The sequence below is a fragment of the Rhinopithecus bieti genome, unplaced genomic scaffold, assembly GCF_001698545.2.
Source record: "Rhinopithecus bieti isolate Rb0 unplaced genomic scaffold, ASM169854v2 scaffold_2723, whole genome shotgun sequence".
Lineage (NCBI taxonomy): Eukaryota > Metazoa > Chordata > Mammalia > Primates > Cercopithecidae > Rhinopithecus > Rhinopithecus bieti.
Window position 1 is genome coordinate 3,898,691 of NW_016804119.1, and position 23,055 is coordinate 3,921,745.

General features: G+C 49.2%; 1 protein-coding gene across 3 annotated transcripts; it reads left to right on the forward strand.

The window, feature by feature from the left end:
* The first annotated feature begins 821 nt into the window (after positions 1–821).
* On the forward strand, positions 822–7,585 carry LOC108524243 (sialic acid-binding Ig-like lectin 8). Of its 3 annotated transcripts, none has more exons than XM_017865243.1 (8): positions 822–1,339; positions 1,534–1,812; positions 2,042–2,089; positions 3,060–3,329; positions 4,003–4,099; positions 4,468–4,564; positions 6,118–6,274; positions 7,194–7,585. In XM_017865243.1, exons 1-8 carry the CDS (start codon positions 883–885, stop codon positions 7,235–7,237), a joined length of 1,449 nt encoding a protein of 482 aa, XP_017720732.1. In that variant the 5' UTR covers positions 822–882; the 3' UTR covers positions 7,238–7,585. The 3 variants fall into 3 exon arrangements, with proteins under 3 accessions (XP_017720732.1, XP_017720746.1, XP_017720739.1); XM_017865257.1 differs by having other exon boundaries at positions 3,096–3,329; XM_017865250.1 differs by lacking the exon at positions 7,194–7,585 and having other exon boundaries at positions 6,118–6,718.
* Positions 7,586–23,055: the final 15,470 nt, after the last annotated feature.

A 23,055-nucleotide genomic window follows, 5' to 3' on the forward strand; every position in this document is an offset into this window, starting at 1 on the left:
GCAACAAATGGAGAAGTGTGCGCCCTTTTCACATTGACCCTTTCCCTTCTGACATTTCTCCCTTCCAAATCCCACAGTACAACAGTTACAGCCTCAGTTTCCCAGGCCTCCTGCGAGCCAGGCTTGCCCCTCCCTGTCCTTGGCGTGTATCAACATGCAGAATCCTCACCTCCGCAGCCGCGTGTCCCTCTGCTCTGCTCAGTCCTCCTGAGACTGAATCCCTGACCTAGGGGAGAATGACCCCACCCTGCCTGTGCCCCCCACTGAAGCTCCCATCCTGGGGACCTCAGACGTCATGAGCCTCAATGTCTCCCCTCTGCACAGTGACTCCTTGGGGACAGTGTCTGGCTCTTCTGTGTTGACCTCGCTGTGCAGAGAGGGGGTGCCCACTTCGTTGCTGCTGAAGGAGGGAGGAGAGGCTGCCTGCTCACCTCACCTGCACCCCGGTCTCGCATGGCCCTGAGTTCCACCTTTGGATGGTATGACCTCCACAAACAGTGAGAGCCACAGGGTGATTCAGAGGTCTGGCCAGATGGGACCCAATTTCACCTTGCAGAAAATGTTACCCAAATGGAAGGGCAAGTCCGGGAAGTAAGAAGGAGGGTGGACCCTGCATGGGGTGAGAATCGGGGTGAGTCTCTCACCCTCTCTGGCCTCAGGGTCCCCAGGAGTGGACATGGGGTGGTGGACGGTGGATCTCCCAGGACTGACCCAGCCCTGACAGTGTCTGTGTGTGAAGTTCCTCCTCTGGGGAGGTCACTGTTCTGACCTCACCCCCAACCTCCTGCAGGACTTCCCCTAAGTCTTAAGCCCTCAGTTCCTGAGAGAAGAACCCTGAGAAACAGACGTTCCCTGGTGGCCCTGGCACCTCCAAGCCCAGACATGCTGCTGCTGCTGCTCCTGCTGCTGCCCCTGCTCTGGGGGAGGGAGAGGGTGGAGGGAGACAGAAAATATGGGGATGGTTACTTGCTTCAAGTGCAGGAACTGGTGACGGTGCAGGAGGGCCTGTGTGTCCATGTGCCCTGCTCCTTCTCCTACCCCCAGGATGACTGGACTTACTCTGACCCAGTTCACGGCTACTGGTTCCGGGCAGGAGACAGACCATACCAAGATGCTCCAGTGGCCACAAACAACCCAGACACAGAGGTACGGGCGGAGACCCAGGGCCGATTCCAACTCCTTGGGGACCGATGGAGCAATGACTGCTCCCTGAGCATCAACGACGCCAGGAAGAAGGACAGGGGGTCGTATTTCTTTAGGCTAGAGAGAGGACGCATGAAATGGAGTTACACGTCACACTTGAATTACAAGGCTAAGCAGCTGTCTGTGTTAGTGACAGGTAAGGCACGGGCTCCTGGACAGGCCACAGGGGAAGGTCATGGGGGACTGAAAGGCAGGGCTGGGATGGGGCCTGGGAGGGGGTTGGGATTGAAGCAAGTCAGGCTCCAGGGAGGAGCTGGACCAGAGCCTGAGCTTCCCCCAGGGCTGCAGCTGAAATACCTCCTCCTGATCCTGTGTCTCCGTCTTCACCAGCCTTGACCCAGAGGCCTAACATCCTCATCCAAGGGACCCTAGAGTCTGGCCACCCCAGGAACCTGACCTGCTCTGTGCCCTGGGCCTGTGAGCAGAGGATGCCCCCCATGATCTCCTGGATTGGGACCTCCGTGTCCTCCCTGGGCCCCACTACTGCCCGCTTCTCAGTGCTCACCCTTATCCCAAAGCCCCAGGACCACGGCACCAGCCTCACCTGTCAGGTGACCTTGCCTGGGACGGGTGTGACCATGACCAGGACCGTCCAACTCCATGTGTCCTGTGAGTGCTGGACCAAGATACCCGGGTCCTTCGTGAGTTGGGAGGTGTTCCTGAGGGCAGGGGATGGGGTTCAAGCCTGGACACTGGGTTCTGGGTCCCAGAATCTGAGCTGGGAGTGGGGTCAGGAGAATGTCGGCTCCATTTTCCCTGTATATACAGCTCCTGGGGAGACAGGGCCAATGTTTCCAGCCCTTACAGCAATGTGGGTCTTCATGTCTTTCTGTCCCAGACCCTCCCAGGAACTTGACCGTGACTGTCTTCCAAGGAGATGACACAGGTAGGACAGAACCCCCTCCCTGGGGCTCGGGGAGCAGGGCCTTCAGTTCAGGATGGGGCTGGGTCTCTCCTCATCCTGGACTCACTTTGGGAAACACAGCTGCCATTGTGTGTGAGCCCAGGGCACAAGAGCCCACATCTCCAGCCCGCGTGGCTACCTGAGCCCCTGTCCTCATCCTGTCCCTGCTCCCCTCAGACTCCTCTACACACCCCCTCCTCGGCCCTACAGCAAAGACAGGGTGACATTCACAGGACCAGACTCCTGTTTGTTTTTTTGCTTTGTTTTGTTTTGTTTTTTTGGCTTTTGTTCACTTTTATTTTGGGACCAGACTTTCAAGTTTCTTGTCAGGTGTCTCCTGAATACTTCCTTTGTCTGATCTTTCTATTTTCCCAGTAGTTTCGATCTAAGTACTTCTGCACAGGTGATACAGTCACATGGGCAGAAATTCAAAATGCACAGCAGTCTGTCCTCCGATGCCCATCCCCCTCCACGGAATTGACCAGTGTCCGTCCAGGCTGCCCTGAGGCTTGGTTTGTGCACCTGGAGGATCTCAGGTGGTTTGCCATCGTAGTGACACTGTCCGCCCTCTCCTCTAGGACCATGTGTGACTTCGCTGCACAGATGGACTCTGACTTTGTGGCATCCCTTGAGGAAAATGATCTTCCACAGACACTGTGCAGTGGATAGTCTTGTATCTACTTCCACAGGAATATCTAAGTATATGGGATAAATTCCTATAAGCAAAATATACTAGTGTCGTATGTTCTTTCTAATTTTGAAAGATGCAGTGAAGTTGTTCTCAATTAAAAGTGGACAAGTTTACATTCCCAACACTGAGCCGTGAAAGTGTGCGCTTTCCAGCGCTTCAGTCTATGTCTGTGTGTCAGTTCCTCTCACCAGTCTCCTTCTGTGTCCTTCCTCTTTCTCTGGATCCATTTGTCTCTCTGACGCTCTGTCTCTTTCTCTGAAGCATCCACAGCCCTGGGAAATGGCTCATCTCTTTCAGTCCTGGAGGGGCAGTCTCTGCGCCTGGTCTGTGCTGTCGACAGCAATCCCCCTGCCAGGCTGAGCTGGACCCGAGGGAGCCTGACCCTGTGCCCCTCACAGCCCTGGAACCCTGGGCTGCTGGAGCTGCTGCGAGTGCATGTGAAGGATGAAGGGGAATTCACTTGCCAAGCTCAGAACCCTCTGGGCTCCCAGCACATTTCCCTGAGCCTCTCCCTGCAGAACGAGGTCACAGGTGGGTAAGGGAGGGGCTGAAGGAGGAGAAGACACCTGCCCCACCCTCATGGGCCACCCACTGCCCCGCGCTTCAAGGGGGAGCTCAGCTCTGGTCTGTGCTCAGCTGTGAGGCCTGGAACTTCCTTGCAACCCAGAGCATCACTGTCCTCTCCCTGCCAGGAAAAGGGGGGTCGGGTGGGGAGAGGGGAGGAGTGGGTCTTGGAGGGGAGGAGCTGGGACCTGGACGGGTGTGTCTGGGGGGACAAGCGCCTTGCTTTGCAGTGCTTAGACTAGGATGAGACACGTGAGGCACTTGCCTTGGCACCAAATTTAAGAAGCCAAAGAAAAATCTAACTCAGAAAGCAAGTAATATTGTAGTGCCATGATCTTTTGAAAAAAAAAATAAAAATAATTCCACAAGAACACAATATCAAGATTTTGTGGAATTGATGACTGCGAAATAATTCCACAAGAACGCAATATCAAAATTTTAAATAAAGGCAAGACAAGCTGCATCCAGTACTCTCATGCCTCACTGGCCTCAGAAGTAGTCTCCCTTCCTCCCTCCCATTCCTGTTCTGTGTCTGGGAAGAAGAGGGGAATGGACGTATAGGGCCCTACAGAGAGTGGGAGGGGAAGAGACCCAGTTCTCCGTGATAGAAATCCCCAAAGCAACTCCAGTCCATCTGCAGGCACTGCAAGACCTGTATCAGAAGTGACACTGGCAGCAGTCGGGGGAGCTGGAGCCACAACCCTGGCCTTCCTGTCCTTCTGCATCATCTTCATCATGTGAGCATTGACCCTGGGGACGGTGGGAGAACCCTGGGGCAGGGCAGGCCAGAAACAGAATCCCTAAAGCCAGAACTGGAAGGACCTGGATGGGTCAAGAGCTTGGGGCAAGAACGAGCTCACGGGTGCACGGTGAGCACTTCATGAGCACCCTTGTTTGTGGGGCTCCACATCTGTGGCAACCTCGGGCCCCACCATCCAGGAGGCAGAAGCCTCTGTTTTCACCGTTGGGGTCTCTGCAACTGCACCACCCTCATCCCATCTCAGTCACCCCTCAAGCCCCCAACAGGAAATACAGGACAAGGGTTGGTCTGCCCACTGCACCCCGATCTGACCACACTGAAAGGCTCTCTGGTCTCTTCACTCAGAGTGAGGTCCTGCAGGAAGAAATCGGCAAGGCCAGCAGCTGGCGTGGGGGATAGGGGCATGGAAGGTGCGAAAGCCGTCAGGGGCTCGGCCTCTCAGGTGAGTGATGTGGACGTCTCCACACCCAGCATCCAGCCTGGACACCTCCCACAGGATGGCCCCCAGGGTTGCGCTCTTTGGTATGGCCAAAGTCACTTCCTCTTCTCCTCCTCCTTCCCACAAGCCGGCTTCTCCCCATCTTGCTGACAGCATGGCAGTCCCTACCCCCAATTTTCCCCAGGCCAAGCACTGAGTAGGAGTTATCTCCTCTCTGTCCTCCCTTTCTTCTCTATAGCCCCGAATCACCATCTCTTCTCCATTTTTCCTCCCCAAGAATAGCTGGCATCTCTTCTTCGCAGCCCCAGCCATCCTGACCCCTCTCATTATTTTTCCTATTGGGGGACCTGATTTCTTTGACTGGCTTGTCCTCCTTACATCACTAACCTGTGAGCTTCCCCAGGGCAGGCATTATGTCTCAATCAAGGCCCTGTAATTCTATCTCATTTACCCTCTTTTTGCCCATTGCGTCATAATTTACATGTAGATATTCATTTCTTATTTTTATTTTTTTCTCAAGGTAGAATCTTGCTCTGTCACCTTGGCTCACTGCAACCTCTGCCTCCTGGGTACAAGCAATTCTCCTGCCTCAGTCTCCCAAGTAGCTGGGATTACAGGCACGCACCACGCACGCCAGGCTAATTTTTGTATTTTTATTAGAGACAGGGTTTCACCATGTTGGTCAGGCTGGTCTCGAACTCCTGACCTTGTGATCCGTCCTCCTCAGCCTCCCAAAGTGTTAGGATTAGGGGGGTGAGCCACCGAACCCAAGCTGATACTCATTTCTTTTAACAGTCATTTGTTGCCACCTCCCTCAATTAAAGACTGAGCTGCCACTTTGGGAGGCCAAGGCAGGTGGATCGCTTGAGCCCAGGAGTTTGCTATCAGCCTGGGCAACATAATGAGGTCCCATCTCTACAAAAAAATGCAAAACTTAACCAGGCATGGTGATGAGTTCCTGTAGTCCCAGCTACTTGGGGGGCTGAGATGGAATGATCACTTGAGCCCAGGAGGTGGAGGGTGCAGTGAGCTGGGATTGCACCACTGCACTCCAGCCTTGGCAACAGAGCCAGACTCTGTCTCAAAAAAACAAAAAACAGAAACAAACAAACAAAAAAACAGTGAGCTGCAGGAGGTCAGGGCCCACAGCTACCATGTACATCACAGTTTATCCAGCACTGGCTCAGGGTCTCACACATGGGGGACTCAGCAGGACTCCAAGCTTTGGGGTCAGAAGGAACAGACTGGATTGGGTTCTGGTCCAACAGGGAGTTTGGGCGCAGTGCTTCCTGTTTCTACCTCAGTTTTCATATTTATAAAATGGAGATAATAATAATATCTTGCTATGGGGTTGTTGTGGGAAGTTAATGAAATTGGTAAGCACCAAATAGGTGCTCAGTAAATGTTAAATATTGGAGGAAAGCGTGAAAGAGACTTCAATAAAAATGCAGGTGGGATGAATGGAGGACGGATCTCCTGGGCCTCCTCCCTGGACTCTCCCTGCCTCATCCTGACCCCACTGCTCTGCTCTGACTCCCTTCTCTCTCTCTGTTCAGGGACCCCTGACTGAATCCCGGACAGAGGGCAGTCCTCCAAAGAAGCCTCCCCCAGCTGTTGCCCACTCATCAGGGGAGGAAGGAGAGCTCCATTATGCAACCCTCAGCTTCCATAAAGTGAAGCGTCAGGACCCGCAGGGACAAGAGGCCACTGACAGTGAGTACTCGGAGATCAAGATTCACAAGTGAGAAACTGCAGAGACTCGGGCCTGTTTGAGGAATCACAACCCCTCCAGCAAAGAAGTCAGAGGCAGATTCTCATAGAACAAGAGCCCTCTAGAGCCCCGCAGTATGCAGTAGGTCACCAGGGCTCCCTCCTCCTGTCTAACCAAATTTGGACCAACGTCTCCCCTTTCTCCGGCTACCCAGGACCCATCCCTGCCCCTAGCTTCTGCTACCCACCATTCTCCTCTCTACATCTCTAAGGTTGACTATTTTAGATTCCACATAGAGATGAGGTCGTGTGGTACTTGCCTGTCTGTGCCTGGCTGATTTAATACAAAACATCCCCTAGGTTCATCCATGTTCTCTCAAATGACAGAATCATGCATTGAATTTTTTTTTCTTTGAGAGATGGAGTTTCGCTCTGTTGCCCAGGCTGGAGTGCAGTGGTTCGATCTCTGCTCACTGCAACCTCCACCTCCTGGGTTCGAACAATTCTCCTGACTCAGCTTCCCAAGTAACTGGGACTACAGGCGTGTGACACCATGCCCAGCTAATTTTTGTATTTTTTAGTAGAGATGGGGTTTCACTATATGTGGGCCAGGCTAGTCTCAAACTCCTGACCTCAAGTGATCTGCCTGTCCTGGCCTCCCAAAGTGCTGGGATTGCAGGCATGAGCCACCATACCCAGCTTGCATTGAATATTTGCAAGGAGCTAAAAGAAGATTTTAAATGGTCTCACAAAAATAGATAAATATTTGCGCAGATGGGTGTGCTAATCATTGTGACTTGATGGTTCCATGGTGTATCTGGGTGTGGAAACCTCACTGGGTCCGTCTCAAGGCCACTCGGCTACTCAGGGCAGGGCTGGAATTTAAAGCTCGTCCAATTCTGAGGTCTCTTCTCTCCTCTAGCACTGAGTCAAGCAATTGGCAGACCAGGCACACCTTGGCAGTAAGTTTTCAGGAAATAAATTCCTTGAGGGCATTGACTTTTACAAAAGAGGGAGCAGCAATGGCCTAGAGTCTCAGGAACAAGACAGATGCACTGAGGAGATGAAGGCCGGAACCCCCTGCCCAACCTGTATGGTGGGTCTGTACTTATTTTGTTTACCCCCAATTTTAAAAATATTTTTTTAATTGCAGATTGTTTGTTTGATATGGTTTGGCTGTGTCTCCACCCAAATCTTATCTAGAATTGTGATCAGAATTATAATCTCCATGTGTTCGGGGAAAGACCTGGTGAGAGGTAATAGGATCATGGGGGTGGTTCCCCCATGCTGTTCTCCTGACAGTGAGTGAGTTTTCACGAGATCTGATGGTTTTATAAGTGGTGGTTTCCCCTGCTCTTCTCTCTTGCCTGCCACCATGTAAGATGTGCCTGGTTCCCCTTCTGCCATGATTGTAAGTTTCCTGAGGCCTCCCCAGCCATGTGGAATTGTGAGTCAATTAAATCTCTTTCATCTATAAATTACTTAGTCTCAGGTATTTCTTAATAGCAGTGTGAAAACAGGTTAATACATTGTTCTTTGAAATTTAAAAATAGTGTTAGCTTTTCAGTTGAATCACGCAGCTCTTACGTGTGCTGTTCCATGAGTTTTGCCAAACATGCACCCCTGTGTAACAAGCTCCTCAATCAAGGATAGAGAAATTTTCCTTCACTCCAGGAAGATCCTGGTGTCCTTCTCAGTCAATCCCCAGCCCTGAGAGCCACCACTTTCTGATTCCTGTCACCAGAGGTTATTTTCCATGTCCTTGAACTTCCTATAATTGGCATCACCCAGTATGTATTCTTGTGTCTTTTTTCACTCAGTGTTGCATTTTTGTTGTTGTTGTTGTTGTTGTTGTTGTTTGAGACAGAGTCTCACTCTGTCACCCAGGCTGGAGTGCAGTGGCATGATCTCGGCTCACTGCAGCCTCCACCTCCCCAGTTCAAGTGATTCTCCTGCCTCAGCCTCCTGAGTAGCTGGAATTATAGGCGCACACCATCACACCCAGCTAATTTGTGTATTTTTAGTAGAGACGGGGTCTCACCATGTTGGCCAGGATGGTCTTGATCTCATGACCTCATGATCCACCCGCCTTGGCCTCCCAAACTGCTGGGATTACAGGCGTGAGCCACGCGCCTGGCCACATTGCGTGTTTTGAGATTCATCCATGTTGTGTGTGTCAGCATCTGTTCTCTTTATTGCTGAGTAGAATGCCATTGCATTGTATGAGCAAATCACAGTTCATTCCCTTATTTTTTCCTATACATTGATATTGTTTTGGTTGTGGCGATTATCAATATAGCTGCTGTGAACATATTTGTATGATAGTGTATTGAGGTGTTTCCATTTCTCTCTGGGATTTGGGGCAGGGCTGAGACGGGAACAATGAGGTCAGATTCCCATGCTGGCCATTCGAGGATATCCAGGATGTCCTGTGGAGATGGCATCTAGCAGCTCAGAAGGGAAGGAGGGAGGGGCTGGAGATGGACACGGGAAACATCAGAGGGTCCCATCATCCTAACAATGGGGTTGTCGTGGGTTGAATCTTGTCCTGCAAAGTGATATGCTCAAGTCCTAACCCCCAGTATCTATGTCTGTGACTTTCTTTGGAAATAGTCTTTGCAGATGTTGCCAAGCTAGTAGGAGGTCATACTGCATGAGGTGGGCCCTGAGTGCCATGACTGGTGTCGTAATGCAATGAGGGAAACTGAACACAAGACACACACAGAGAGGAAGGCCACGTGACAGCAGAGGCAGAGGTTGGGGTTTTGCTGCCACAGCCCGCAGAAGCTAGAAAAGGCCAGAAACAGTCTTCCCAGTGCTTTCCGAGGGAGACAGCCCAATGACACCATGATTTGCGACATTTGGCCTTCATAACGTCAAAGAATAAATTTCTGTGGCTTTAAGTCACCAAATTTGTGGGAATTTGATAGGGAAGCCCTAAGAAGCCAACACACCTGCTGGCACCTACTGTGCACTGGGACTTGGGCCTGTCCTCTCTCCGCAGGCCTCAGAGTGCCTCTCGAGAGGGCCGGCTCTACCCAGGCCACAGACGAGCCCTGGTGAGCTGCTCAGCACCACGCAGGCCAGCAAGTGGAGGATCCAGGTCGAATCCAGGCAGCTGCCCCAAGACACAAAGGGTGCCTTAATTAGGGGAACGGAGGTGCCTCTCACCCAGTGCCCACCTTGCACCAGGCACCAGCTTGACTGCTTGTGAACTTTTACTCACTGCTTCCTTTTCCGCAGTCCTAGGGGGAGGGTGTCACATACGGAGTGGTTCCTAGGGACAGTGACCACCGCAGCTGCTAGGCTGGCCGTCCACCCTTCCACAGATTCGGTTTCAGCCAGAGAGGAGACCCTTTTCCTCCCTCCCCTCCCTATCTTCCTTCTCTCCCCCTTTCCTTTATTTTATCTACTTTCATTATGAGGGATAGATTTGGTGAGATATTTGGGGCACATTCATGAAGGCAGCTCAGAGAAGAAGTTCCAGAAGTGGCATTATGAACGCTGAACTAACTTCATACTGTTCTTCTTGTTCTTTTTTCCCAATTATAAAAATTGACCTGGCACAGTGGCTCATGCCTGTAACCTCAACACTTTGGAAGGCCGATGTAGGCAGATCATGAGGTCAGGAGTTTGAGACCAGCTTGGCGAACATGGTGAAACCCCACCTCTACTAAAAATACAAAAATTAGCCAGGAGTGGTGGTGTGCACCTGTAATCCCAGCTACTGGGGAGGAATGAGGCAGGAGAACTGCTTGAACCTGGGAGGGTTGCAGTAAACCAAGATCGCACCATTGCACTCCAGCCTGGGCAACAGAGCAAGACTCCGTCTCAAAAAAAAAAAAAAAATGCACATTGTAAGAAAAATACTTTGGAACATTCAATAAAATATAAAAAATAAAATTAAAACAGAGATAACACTGATAATATTTGAAGTTTTCACAATTTTTGTGGGTGTGTGTAGACATAAAACTGTGGAAAACATATGTGCATCCTTTACATCTTCTATCTGCCTGTCAAATAATCCACACTCCTCACTTGGCTGCTGTCAGATGCAGCTTTGCATTACATGTTTCTAACCTAAGGTCCCGTTATCAGCATTTTCCGCATCAGGAAACTCCTTCCCCAGCGTGGTTTCTTCTCTTTTTTTTTTTTTCTTAGACGGAGTCTCACTCTGTCGCCAGGCTGGAGTGCAGTGGCACCATCTCGGCTCACTGCAACCTCTGCCTCCCGGGTTCAAGCGATTTTCCTGCCTCAGTCTCCCGAGTAGCTGGGAATACAGGCTTGTGCCACCACCCCCAGCTAATTTTTGTATTTTTAGTAGAGACGGGGTTTCACCTTGCTGGTCAGGCTGGTCTTGATCTCTCGACCTCGTGATCCGCCTGCCTCGGCCTCCCAAAGTGCTGGGATTACAGGCGTGGGCCACCGCGCCCGGCATCCCAGCGTGGTTTCTAACAATGAAGACAAGCTCAATGTGTGCAGTGCCCATTTAAGGAATTCCTCATTGTCAGGAACTTACAGGTTGGTCCTTTTCCCTGTCCCCGGCATTGCTGAGATGGGCGTCTTTACAGCATCTCTGGGGACTCCACCGCTGAGGCGGTAGGAATCTGAGAAGCTGGAAGTGCAGGAGCTGAGGGAGACGACGCTGGGAATGAGCGTCTGGCTCTGCTTGTGGCCCGCCCCATTGGCCAGCTCTGATTGGCACATGGAACGCCCAATGGCCACACTGCCCATGACGTCATCCCCAGGTCCCGCGTGGGGTCTATAGACTTCCCCCAGGAGTCCCCATCTCCAGACCGCGGTGTGACTGGGCTGGGCCCCTCTCTTGCCGGTCCCCTCCAGAGAGACCCTGGGTCCTTTCCAGCCTCGCTGGCCCTATGGGGAACCCCAGCTCTTCTCCATCACCCTCTTCTCACCTGCTTGTCCCGCTGGTCTTGTCCTCCGGTCTGAGGCGGACACATATGGGGCCCGATTTGCCCTATGGGGAGAAATCAGCGAAGAAGTCACATCTCAGGTCCCTAAGAAACACAGGAGACGCCTATAATCCCAGCACTTTGGGAGGCCAAGACTGGCGGATCACAAGTTCAGGAGTTCGAGACTAGCCTGACCAACATGGTGAAATCTCGTCTCTACTAAAATTACAAAAATTAGCCAGGCGTGGTGGCATGTGTCTGTAACCCCAGCTACTCAGGAGGCTGAGGCAGGAAAATCTCTTGAACCCAGGAGGCAGAGGTTGCAGTGAGCCGAGATCCGTCATTACACTCCAGCCTGGGCAACAGAGAGAGACTCCGTCTCAAAAAAAAAAAAAAAAGAAAGAAATAAAGAAAAAGAAACACAGGAGAGTCCTGGATAGAGAGAGGTGAAGGGGCCCAACTTCTCATCAAGTCCAAGCCCAATCCCTCCCAATGTGGGACTCTAGGAGTTGGAGGAGATGGTCTGGGGGCTTCACCTCTGCACCAAGAGTCTCAACATCAACACACTTTTAAAGATTTCCGAGGGCACTGGAGGCAGATGCCATTGTGTGGGGGGAAAGAGGCTGGGTGAAGCTGAGAAAGGACTTGGCACTGCTGCCCTCATTACCAGTGACAATAATAATGGGGAAAATAACAATCATTCATTTCACACCTATTACATGGCAGGCCCTATACTAGATAGTAATATATTTCACTGTCCTAACAGCCAAGCAAGACAGATATTTTAACCCCAAATGCAGATGAAGAAATTAGGGTTCAGAGAAGTGAAGTTACTTGTCCCACATCACTCAGCAAGAACACAACCCACCCAGCAAGAGGTGAGTGCAGAGGGTGAGGGTGGGGGTCCAAGTTCCTGGCTCCTGCACATGGATAGAAATGCATGTTCTCTCTTGCTGTGTGTGTGTTTGTGTGTGTGTGTGTGTGTGTGTGTGTGTGTGTGTCTGAGTGAGTGTAACACATCTCTGGGTCTGTGCAGAGCTGTGTCTGTGGGCGAGGTGTGCCAGTGTGTGAGCTCATAAAGTCCTGCTGAAGGTCCTGACCCCTGCCCTCTCCTCCACCCCTGCTCTGGGAGTTTCTGACTGAGCCTCTGGATGGGGATGGTCCCAGCCTCCTCCCCTCCTTTGGTCCCAGCTGCCTTTCCCTCAGCCCTGGGAAGCTCATCCAGCGTCTCTTACCCATGAGCCCCCTCCACAGGCTCCGTCTAGGTCTGAAAGGTCTATGAGCTGCCTGGGGTCCTCTAGGAGGAGGGGTCCCTCCAGAGACACAGCCGCCTCCTCTGCTCCCTCACAGACCTGTGTCTCCTGGCATAGAGGCTGCCGGTATCGTCTCCGAGCCATCGGGGTGGCCTTTCCTCCCCAGGGTGGACTCTGACCAGCAGGGGTGGGCTCTGGGGAGGGCAGCTCTTGGGAGCCCAGCCTTATCTTTGTAACTTTATGTTGCCTTTAGTTTATTATTTATTTATTTATTTTTATATTTGCTTACATTATTTTGACCTTGTTATAAAACAAGCAAGAAAACAAAACCCAAAATCAAAGCTCACTGTTGGGAAAATTGTGAAATACGGAAAAGCACAGCAAAGCCTTAGGTTTCCAGGTGCCCTGCTTCTGCTTTTTCATTTGATTTTCCTGCTCAGGACCTCGCCTAATTTTTATTTTATTTTTTTTTTTGAGAATTGTCATACTGGTTACTTTTATTTCCTATAAAAGTGACATTAAAAGAAGAGGTTGAAGAGTCAAGTGTACTGGATTCTCACACACTTGCCAAGTCACAGGATTTAACCACTTTGATAATTTTTGTTTTTAACTGATAAACAGGACATGCATATTACGAGCCTCACATTGAAGCCTGATTTCATATGAAAATGATATGGAAAGAAGGGGTTGAAGAGTCAAGTGCACTGGGTCAGTACACATTTGCCAACTCCCAGGATTCAACCACTTCGATAATCTTTTTATTGATAAACAGGAAATGCATATCACAAGCCTCACATGGAAGCTCAGTACACATTCCAACCCCGACAACAGTGTGCACATGAATGTGCCAAACGATCTCTGGGAACTCACGTCTCCTGGATCACCTACAACATGAGCTTCGTGCCTCTGGCTGCGACACGATTCGTCCACTAATAGTGCACACGCTTCTGCAGAGACCGAGTCCATTTCCAAACCTCCTGCAGGTTTGCTCTCTTGGCCGGGTTGGCGCCTCAAGCAGGACCCTTTGTAGTTTTCAGGGGCAGTGCTAGAAGCTTTGATTCAGAGGGAGCACAGAGCAACTAAAAACAAAACAAAACCAGTTCCCAGATAAAGAGAAATTCACAACAGCTCCTGGGAGGGAAACACCGACTTTTCTTAGTGTGGGAGGGGGGCTGAAAGGAAGACCCTCAGATTTGTCACAGATTGCTTCTTCATGCGTCCGGCCAGAAACGTACAAACCAGGCAATTTAAAGACAAGTCCCCAAGGCGGGGAACTGTTGGCTTTCTGGGATAATTTAAGTTCTGCACCAAGGATCCTATTTTATCACTTGGGTGGTGAGTAGAGAAACAAACACAAACGCCAACAAAAAATCCAACAAGCTGGTGCCATCCTGACCATTCCCGGCATGAGTGTTGCCTGCACCGCGGCACACGCGGTCTCCCCTGCTATGGCTGGTGGGCGAGTTCAGGTTCTTGACTTTGCCTCAAAAAAAGAACTTGAGAGTGAGTCCAAGGTAAAAGTAAGCAAGAGAGTTAATGGCAAAGTGAAAGTGCACTCTGACAGCAGGTCAGAGCGGCTGCTCAAACATGAGACGGCGCTGACTGACGCTGGGGAAACTCCCTCTAGGGGAATCTTCCGTGACTACTCATGCGGGGGTGGGACGGTGTTGCTCTTAAGCATGTTCTGGGTGGTCTCTTAGGCCCGCATGTGCAATGGCTGTACACGCTAGTGCATACCTCGCTGTCTCATTAGCACCTTAAGTCTCCACGCGGGGGTGTGTTTTCACTATTATAATAAGCACAGATCAGCCCGAGGACACTAACTCAGCATGGGTTTCCGCACTTGCACGAACTTGGGGAATTTCCCTTCTTCGCTTCTACCTCCTTCCTGCCGCGTGTTTTGACCACGAGCCCGGAATGCGGTTTGTGCGATGTCCGGCGGTTTGTTCTCTCCGTCTATTTAGCAAATTTGTTTCTCTTTAAGGGAGACTGCGAACCGCCTGTCTAATCTACTTCCGCTGCAGCTGCACCAGGGAGCAACACAGAAACTTAGCAGGAACACTGGAAGAAACCACAGACCTTTCTAAAGAAGCAGTGGGCAGCAGCCTACCCCATGAGCCAGGCAGAAAACTGTGAGTCCCCGCAGTGTGGGAAAGGGAGAGACTGACTCAGGGATGTGTATTCTTTTGCTGCCTTTCCTTCGGGTTGAAGAGCACTTAGGTTGATTCTGTATCTTTCCAATCATGAATTTTCTCAACTATTTTTCTCCTCCCTCAGGAGCACCTATGAATCTTAGATTTTGGGCAAGGCTCCTTTCCCCACTCAAGATGATATTGCACATCTCCCTCCGGAGCTTCTCTCAACCCGTGACCGCCTCCTGAGTCAGCTGACTGGCTTCTGCAAGGTCCCCTGTGAGGTAGCATCGGAAATGGCTTCCCTCTGTCCCTGCTGGAGCCTGGGAGTGCATGCCAAGCACATCCCAGTGTGGCTGCTTCTTATTGTAGCAGGACAAGCCGCAGACGAAACCCCTCAGACACGGAGTTGCAGAAGGAAGGGCTTTATTCATCTGGGAGCATTGGCAAGCTACTGCCTTAAAATCCGAGCTCCCCGAGTGCACAATTTCTGTCCCTTTTAAGGGCTCACAACACTAAAGATTTTACATGAAAGGGTCGTGATTGATTTGAGCAAGCAGGGGGTACGTGACAGGGACCACATGCACTGGTGGTCAGAGAGAAACAGAACAGAGCAGGGAGTTTTACAATGTTCTACTATACAATGTCTGGAATCTATGAATAACGTGGGTTTCTAAGTTATGAGTTGATTTTTAACTACTGGGTTTAGGCCAGGCAGGCCCAGGCCTGGTTTCGGGCCTGGCGCGGGGCTGCCTGTCTTTGGTTTTACTTCCTTGTTTTTTTCTTAAAACAGGTGCTGAGTATAAAACAATGTAAAACAATGTGAGAGGGTCTCTCTCTTTCCTCATTATCTAGTCCCCAGCGCTCCCTAAATCAGCCCCAGTGCTGAGCAGGGTGAGGGCCCCCCCGTCCTGTGGCCTGGACCGTGTGGCACCCCAGTGGGAGTGCACATCCCTGAGTCAGTCTCTCCCCTTCCCACACTGTAAGGACTCACAGTTTTCTGCCTGGCTCATGGTGTAGGCTGCTGCCCACTGCTTCTTTAGAAAGGTCTGTGGTTTCTTACAGTTTTCCTGATAAGTTCCTGTGTTGCTCTCTGGTAAAAAGCTCACAACATAAATCTTTATACACTGTTTCATTTTTCCAAGGTGGGAGAGGCCTGCTAACAATGCCTGCAATCCGCCATCCTCTCTTTTCAGTTTTGAAGTGTTATATACACTCATGCACATATACATAGAGTTTACCAAAGTGGGATCATATTCTTAAGTGTCCTTCTTTATTAGGAATTCTGAAGCGTTAAGGGCAGATTTAATCAGAGGAAGGTGAATATACAGCTATGGGTGTCTAGCATATATTTACAAAATATCTCTAAAGTCTTCTGTATCTAGATATATTTACGAAATGTCTCTGAAGGCTTCTGTTGTACTCTGAAAGTCCATATGAATATTTGTGGCCTACGGAAAAACACGTTTCTGTTAGTTTCAATAGGAAAGAAATGCATTCATTGTCACTGAAGTTATTTGACTGACCTGACTCAGTATTTGAGTATAAATGGAAACCCCAGAAGATGTACAAAGTGGACCTTCTGCCTTTAGGTCCTCTGAAGCACTTTTCACCCCCTGCCCTTGGGTCCTGGATGCTCACTGGAGAAGCACAGCTGTGCACCATTACTGTTAATTATTCATGGCTGCATAGTATTCCACTGAATTTGATGTGTGTTAATTTATTCAACCAATACCCTATTTGGGAGCATTAAGCTTTTTTCAATTTGTTTTGAAACAGGGTCTTGCTCTATTGCCCAGGCTGGAGTGCAGTGGCATGATCATTGTTCGCTGCTGTCTCAACCCTCTAGGCTCAGGCAGTCCTCCGACCTCAGCCTCCCAAGTAGCTGGGACCACAAGCATGCACTACCATGCCTAGCTAATTTTTTTTTTTTTTTTTTTTTTTTTGTAGAGACAGAGTCTGCCTATGTTGCCCAGGCTGATCTCAAACTCATGGACTCAAGCAATCCTCCCACTTCGGCCTCCTTAAGTGCTGAGATATAGGCTTGAGCCACTATGCCCAGTCAGTTCTCTCCATTTTAAAAAAATATATAGACAATTTTTCCCAGAAGCATATGACGGAATAGACCTAATTTTTAGAGCAGTTTAGGTTCACAGACTGAGCAGAAGATACAGAGATTCTCCATATGCCACCTGCCCCCACACATGCATAGCCTCCTCTATTATCAGCATCTCCCACCAGAGTGGCACATTTGTCATATTTGATGAACCTCCATTGATACGTTATTAGCACCCGAAGTCCATCGTTTATATCAGGGTTCACTATTTTGTATACACAGCAGCATGAACAGCTTTTGCCTAGTCCCATTTATAGATCCGTGATGAATCCCAGCAGTAGACTTGGTGTGGGAAACATATGAACCTTGCCCAGAGAGAAATCTGGCCTTCTGGAGCACTTTGTGCAAAACCCTGTCTCTTCAGTCAGGAATAGCAGTATCCAGGGCTCACCTGGGGGCAGGAGGCAGCCTGGGGAGCAGACCCAAGGTGCTGTCAATCCATTTCTGGAGCCCAGCTTTGTACCTTCTTATCAAGAGAGCAGAACGTCACAGTCCCTCCCAGGGCAAAGTCCTGCCTGGTGCAACCAGAATGGGCACTAATGAACAGCCATTCCTCCCCCATTTATCAGGCCTGGAGACCAAATGGAATGTTAACCTGGGATTTTTGAAGAGTTTTACACAAGATGGGGTCCCCTACCCGCTCCCTACCGGCATCCTTGGGGCCTTGTCTGGGCAAACACCACCACCCCAAATGCATCACACCACTAGGGGGAGCCATAGAGTTGCACAGTGCATCAACCCTCATCTTTGTCTACAACCTCCTGGTAGGGGTAAGAAGTGGATAGAGAAGGTGAGAGGCAGGACGCCCCAAACGGCTTCCAGAGAAAACGGAAGTGGGGAAAAAAAGTGTCATTAACTATAAATAACATTACGAATAACCTCAGATAATAACTACTTCCTGTAGTTATCATTCCTGTTTGGTGAGATTGTAAATCTTTGTTTTTGGGGGTTTGTTTTTTGTTTGTTTGTTTAGTTGTTGTTTTTTTCTTCTTTTTTTAGGACGGAGTTTCACTCTCGTTACCCAGGCTGAAGTGCAATGGCGCGATCTTGGCTCACTGCAACCTCTGACTTTCCGGTTCAAGGGATTCTGTCGCCTCAGCCTCCCAAGTAGCTGGGATTACAAGCGCCCGCCACGATGCCCAGCTAATTTCTGTATTTTTAGCAGAGACGAGGATTTCCCTGTGTTGGCCAGGCTGGTCTCGAACTCCTGACCTCAGGTGATCCACCCGCCTTGGGCTCCCAAAGTGCTGGGATTACAGGTGTGAGCCACCGCGCCCGGTGAGATTGTAAATCTTGACATAGGTTAATCTCTGAGTGACAGGGTGGGAGTCAGGTGTCAGGAAGCATTTGGGGGTCAAAAAGGGTGGAGGAGATTGGTACGGGGATCCCGGTAACTCTCTGGGTGAGCAGCAGGGGGCGCCCTGACCAGGGAATGTTGAGTTGGATACACAGACATAAGGGGGCGTCACAAGGCTGTGGGAAGTCCACATACTATGCCTCAGAAGGGAAATTACTTGATCTCTGTGTGCCTCAGCGTCCTCATCTGCAAAGTGGACATCAGAGCTCCTGCATTTATGAGCCTGAGAACAAAAACCAGGCAGAATAAACGAACAACCGCAGGAACAGAAACAAACAAGAACAAGAACCAAAAGCAAACAGAGAGATGAGCTGTTCTATCATCGGACCCTGAAATCCAGCCACAGTTAAAGCTAGGTCTACTCCTCATATTTCTCAGACAACAGAAATCAATGCTTCTTTTCATTAAAAGCCAAAAAAAAAAAAAAAAAGCCTGCTATACCATTGGATAGAAACAACTATGATTTTTAATGTGAACATTAATTCTACTCTAGTGATTCCTGGGCATGCCTGATGTATGAATTGTGGGAGAGGCAGTGAGACCTGCTACAAAGCCCTATGGAAATGGAGATCACACAGCAAATGGCCAAGGGCCATGAGCCTCAGAAAACCTGTCCTGGGGCCGGGTGCGGCGGTTCATGCTTATAATCCCAGCACTTTGGGAGGCCAAGGCAGGTGGATCACGAGGTCAAGAGATCAAGACCATCCTGGCCAACATGGTGAAATCCTGTCTCTACTAAAAATACAAAAATTAGCTGGGCATGGTGGTGCATGCCTGTAGTTCCAGCAACTCGGGAGGCTGAGGCAGGAGAATCACTTGAACCAAGGAGGCAGAGGTTGAAGTGAGCTGAGATCACGCCACTGTACTCCAGCCTGGTGACAGAGTGAGACTCCATCTCAAAAAAAAAAAAAAAAAGAAAAGAAAAGAAAAATGAAAGAAAAAAGAAAGCCATGCACAGTGGCTCACATCCGTAATCCCAGCACTTTGGGAGGTCAAGGCGGGTGGATCATTTGAGCCCAGGAGTTGGAGACCAGCCTGGGCAACATGGCGAAACACCATCTCTAAAAAATAGGAAAAGAGAGAAAACCTGTCCTGATAAATTCTGGTGGCATCTCTACATGCAAACCTTTCTCCACAGAAGGCACATTCTCATCCACTCAATGCTGCTCATCCTCCTAAAGGAATTGAATGAAGCTGGGTGCGATGGCTCACACCTGTAATTCCAGCACTTTGGGAGGCCAAGATGGGAGGATTACTTCAGACCAGGAGTTCGAGACCAGCCTGGCCAACATAGCAATACTCCATCTCTACCAAAAATTCAAAAAACTATTGGGATGTGGTGACACATGACTGTAATCCCAGCTAGTTGGGAGGCTGAGGTACAAGAATCTCTTGAACCAAGGAGGTTGAGGCTGCAGTGAGTCAAGATCATGCCACTGCACTCCTGCCTGGGTGACGGAGAGAGACTCTGTCTTGAAAAAAAGAAAGAGATTGAATGAGCTTTTTGCCCAGTGAGGAAAGATTTCTTGTTTGTAAATTCACGTACTCTTCCTTGTTCATCAAAAGTTATTTTCTATACACTTCACATTCTCATTGATTACTAAGAGAAATTCCTTGTACATATCAAGCTTGATTAGCTTGCACTCTATGCCCGCACATCCCTATGTGTCTCACCGTGGGGTGATTCCCTGGCCACCTTACCTTTTGAGCTTAAATCTTCCTTGGAGAAATCAGAATAACCTCAAATAAGAGCATAGTTTTCCACTAATTCCATGTGCAGCCTAATATATTTTCTCTATTTCAACTTCAAAGTGTTATTTATTTTAGTTCCAAAAGGATGTGTTTCTTCATATTTTCATTTAGAAACAAGGAATAGAATCTAATTGTTGGACAAAAGTCAGAGATGGAAATTCTTAGAAAAAAATCATACCTTTCTTTGTCAATATGCCCAATGTACCCTCAGAATCATTCTTATCATGGATATCAAGTGTGGGAATAGGTCAATGGGGGTTTGAACCTTGAACTTCTGAGGGTTTGAACCCAGAAGTTCAAACTCCAGTCAACCTATTCGCTCATAAAAACGTGGAGGAAAGAGCTGGATGTGGCTCCTTGTGGCTGTCAGGAAGATGCTGTTGGAGCTTACAGGATGGAGGTGGTGCTCTCTGTCAGCTGCAGGAATGGCATGAGCCATGAGCTGGGGAGACCTCACATTGCATGAACATTGCTAGCCAGAGAATGAAGATGGCTCAGGCATCTGCAGCCCACCACACAGGGAGCAAAAAGCAGCACCCTGAGGGTTACACTGTACATCAGTAATGTGCTAATCTTGACCTTGAGTTACGGGATGTTCCCAGATTTCCCACTTCCTGGGCCCAAAATTAAGCAAACATGTTTTTTGTTTTTGTTTTGAGATGGAATCTCGCTCTGTCGCCCAGGCTGGAGTGCAGTGGCACGATCTCGGCTGACTGCAAGCTCCTCCTTCCAGGTTCACACCATTCTCCTGCCTCAGCCTCCCAAGTAGCTGGGACTACAGGTGCCTGCCACCACATCAGCTAATTTTTTTTTTTTTTTTTTGTATTTTAGTAGAGACAGGGTTTCACTGTCTTAGCCAGGATGGTCTCGATCTCCTGACCTCGTGATCTGCCTGCCTCAGCCTCCCAAAGTGCTGGGATTACAGGCGTGAGCCATCACACCCGGCCGCAAACATGTTTTTTTAATAAAACCCTTCTTTTCCAGATTAAGCTATTGGTTTTTCATTTCTGTTCCTTGCAATTAAAAAAATGAGATTATTGAAAAAATGAGCAGAGGCTTTGCTCTAAGAAATTTCTGTATATATATATATATTTTTCTGCATGATTATTTGTTGATCTAAACTCATGGCATGGGAGATGACAAGGTTTCAGTAAAATGCCTGTTACGAACTGAATGTTTATGTTCCCCCAAAATTCATATGTTGAAGTCTTAACCACAAATGTGATGTATTTGGAGATGGGGCTTTTGGGAGGTAATTAGGTTACATGGGGTCATGAGGGTGGGGACCCACTATGGGATTAGTGTCTGATATGGTTTGGCTGTGTCCTCACCCAAATCTCATCATGAATTCCCACATGTTGTGGGAGGGATCTAGTGGGTGGTAATAAAATCATGGGGACAGGTCTTTCCTGTGCTGTTCTTGCGATAGTGAATAATTCTCACAAGATCCGACGGTTTTAAAAAGAGGAGTTTCCCTGCGCAAGCTCGTCTCTTGTCTGCTGCCATATGAAACGTGCCTTTCACCTTCCACCATGATTGTGAGGCTTCCCCAGCCACGTGGAACTGTAAGTCCATTAAACCTCTTCCTGGCCGGGCGCGGTGGCTCAAGCCTGTAATCCCAGCACTTTGGGAGGCCGAGACGGGCGGATCACGAGGTCAGGAGATCAAGACCATCCTGGCTAACACGGTGAAACCCCGTCTCTACTAAAAAATACAAAAAACTAGCCGGGCGAGGTGGCGGGCGCCTGTAGTCCCAGCTACTCGGGAGGCTGAGGCAGGAGAATGGCGTGAACCCGGGAGGCGGAGCTTGCAGGGAGCTGAGATCCGGCCACTGCACTCCAGCCCGGGCGACAGAGGCGAGACTCCGTCTCAAAAAAGAAAACCTCTTCCTTTGGTAAATTGCCCAGTCTCGGGTATGTCTTCATCAGCAGTGTGAAAACAGACTAATACAGTGTCCTTATAAGGAGAGACTCCACAGAACTTGCTGTCTCTTAACCATGTGAGGACACAGTGAGAAGGTGGCATCTACAAGCCAGGACACAGAGCCTCACAAGAAAACAAATCATCTGACAATTTAATCTTCTAACCTTGGACTTCTAACCTCCAGAATTGTAAGAAATAAATTTCTGTTGTTTATAGGAGGCTTAATTTATGGTATTTTGCTATGGCAGCCCAGACAGGCTAAGACAATCCCCTAACCACATGTATTCCATGTGGCTACAGTATTCTCTGTACAGTGGCCCAGTATGGTGGCTCACGCCTGTAATCACAGCACTTTGGGAGGCTGAGGCTGGCAGATCACTCGAGAGCAGGAGTGCGAGACCAGCCTGGCCAATATGGTGAAACCCTGTCTCTACTAAAAACACAAAAGTTAGCTGGGTGTGCTGGTGGGTACCTGTAATCCCAGCTACTCAAGAGGCTGAGGCGGGAGAATCACTTGAACACGGGAGGCAGAGGTTACAGTGAGCTGAGATCGCACCACTGCACTCTAGCCTGGGCAACAGAGTGAGACTGTCTCAAAAAAAAAAAAAAAAATCTACAAAGACACTTTATATGTAAGGTACTATTTAGAAGTTCAAGGAGCTGAGACTGGATTTCTTTGGGTGACCATTATTCAGCTTGCTGAGCTGTCCATGTGATCTCTTATGTGGTGGAACTCTTGTGCATTGCTGATGGGAAAGTGAAATGGTGAAGTTGCTCTAGAGAGTAGTAGTGGGGTTCCTCAAAAAAATTAAAAATAGAATGACCTGATGATCCAGCAATTCCACTTCTGGGTATATGGCTCGAAAGATCAAAAGCCGGAACTTGAGCATAGTTTTATGCGTCTATGTTCACAGAAGCATATTCACAAAAGCTAAAAGGAAAAAGCAACCCCAGTATTCCTAAAAAGTGAATGAATAAGAAAAGCGTGTTATATACATACAATTGAATATTACTCAGCCTTAAAATAGAAGGAGAAGCTGGACTGTGGCATGGTAGCTCACGCCTGTAATCCCAGCACTTTGGAAGGCCAAGGCAGGCATAGCACTTGAAGTCAGGAGTTTGAGACCAGCCTGGCCAACATGATGAAACCCTGTCTCCACTGAAAATACAAAAATTAGCCAGGCATAATGACATGTGCCTGTAATCCCAGGTACTCGGGAGACTGAGGCAGGAGAATCACTTGAACCTGAGAGGCAGAGGTTGCAGTGAGCCCGATCATGCCACTGCACTGCAGCCTGGGCGACAGAGCAAGACCGTCTCCAAAAAAAAAAAAAAAAA

Excerpts from the sequence above, each read along its gene's own strand:
- LOC108524243 (XM_017865243.1), top strand. The coding sequence starts at position 883 with ATGCTGCTGCTGCTGCTCCTGCTGCTGCCCCTGCTCTGGGGGAGGGAG. Across the intron at positions 4,100-4,467 it reads TTCTGCATCATCTTCATCAT|AGTGAGGTCCTGCAGGAAGA; the intron begins GTGAGCATTGAC and ends CTCTTCACTCAG. Across the intron at positions 4,565-6,117 it reads TCAGGGGCTCGGCCTCTCAG|GGACCCCTGACTGAATCCCG; the intron begins GTGAGTGATGTG and ends CTCTCTGTTCAG.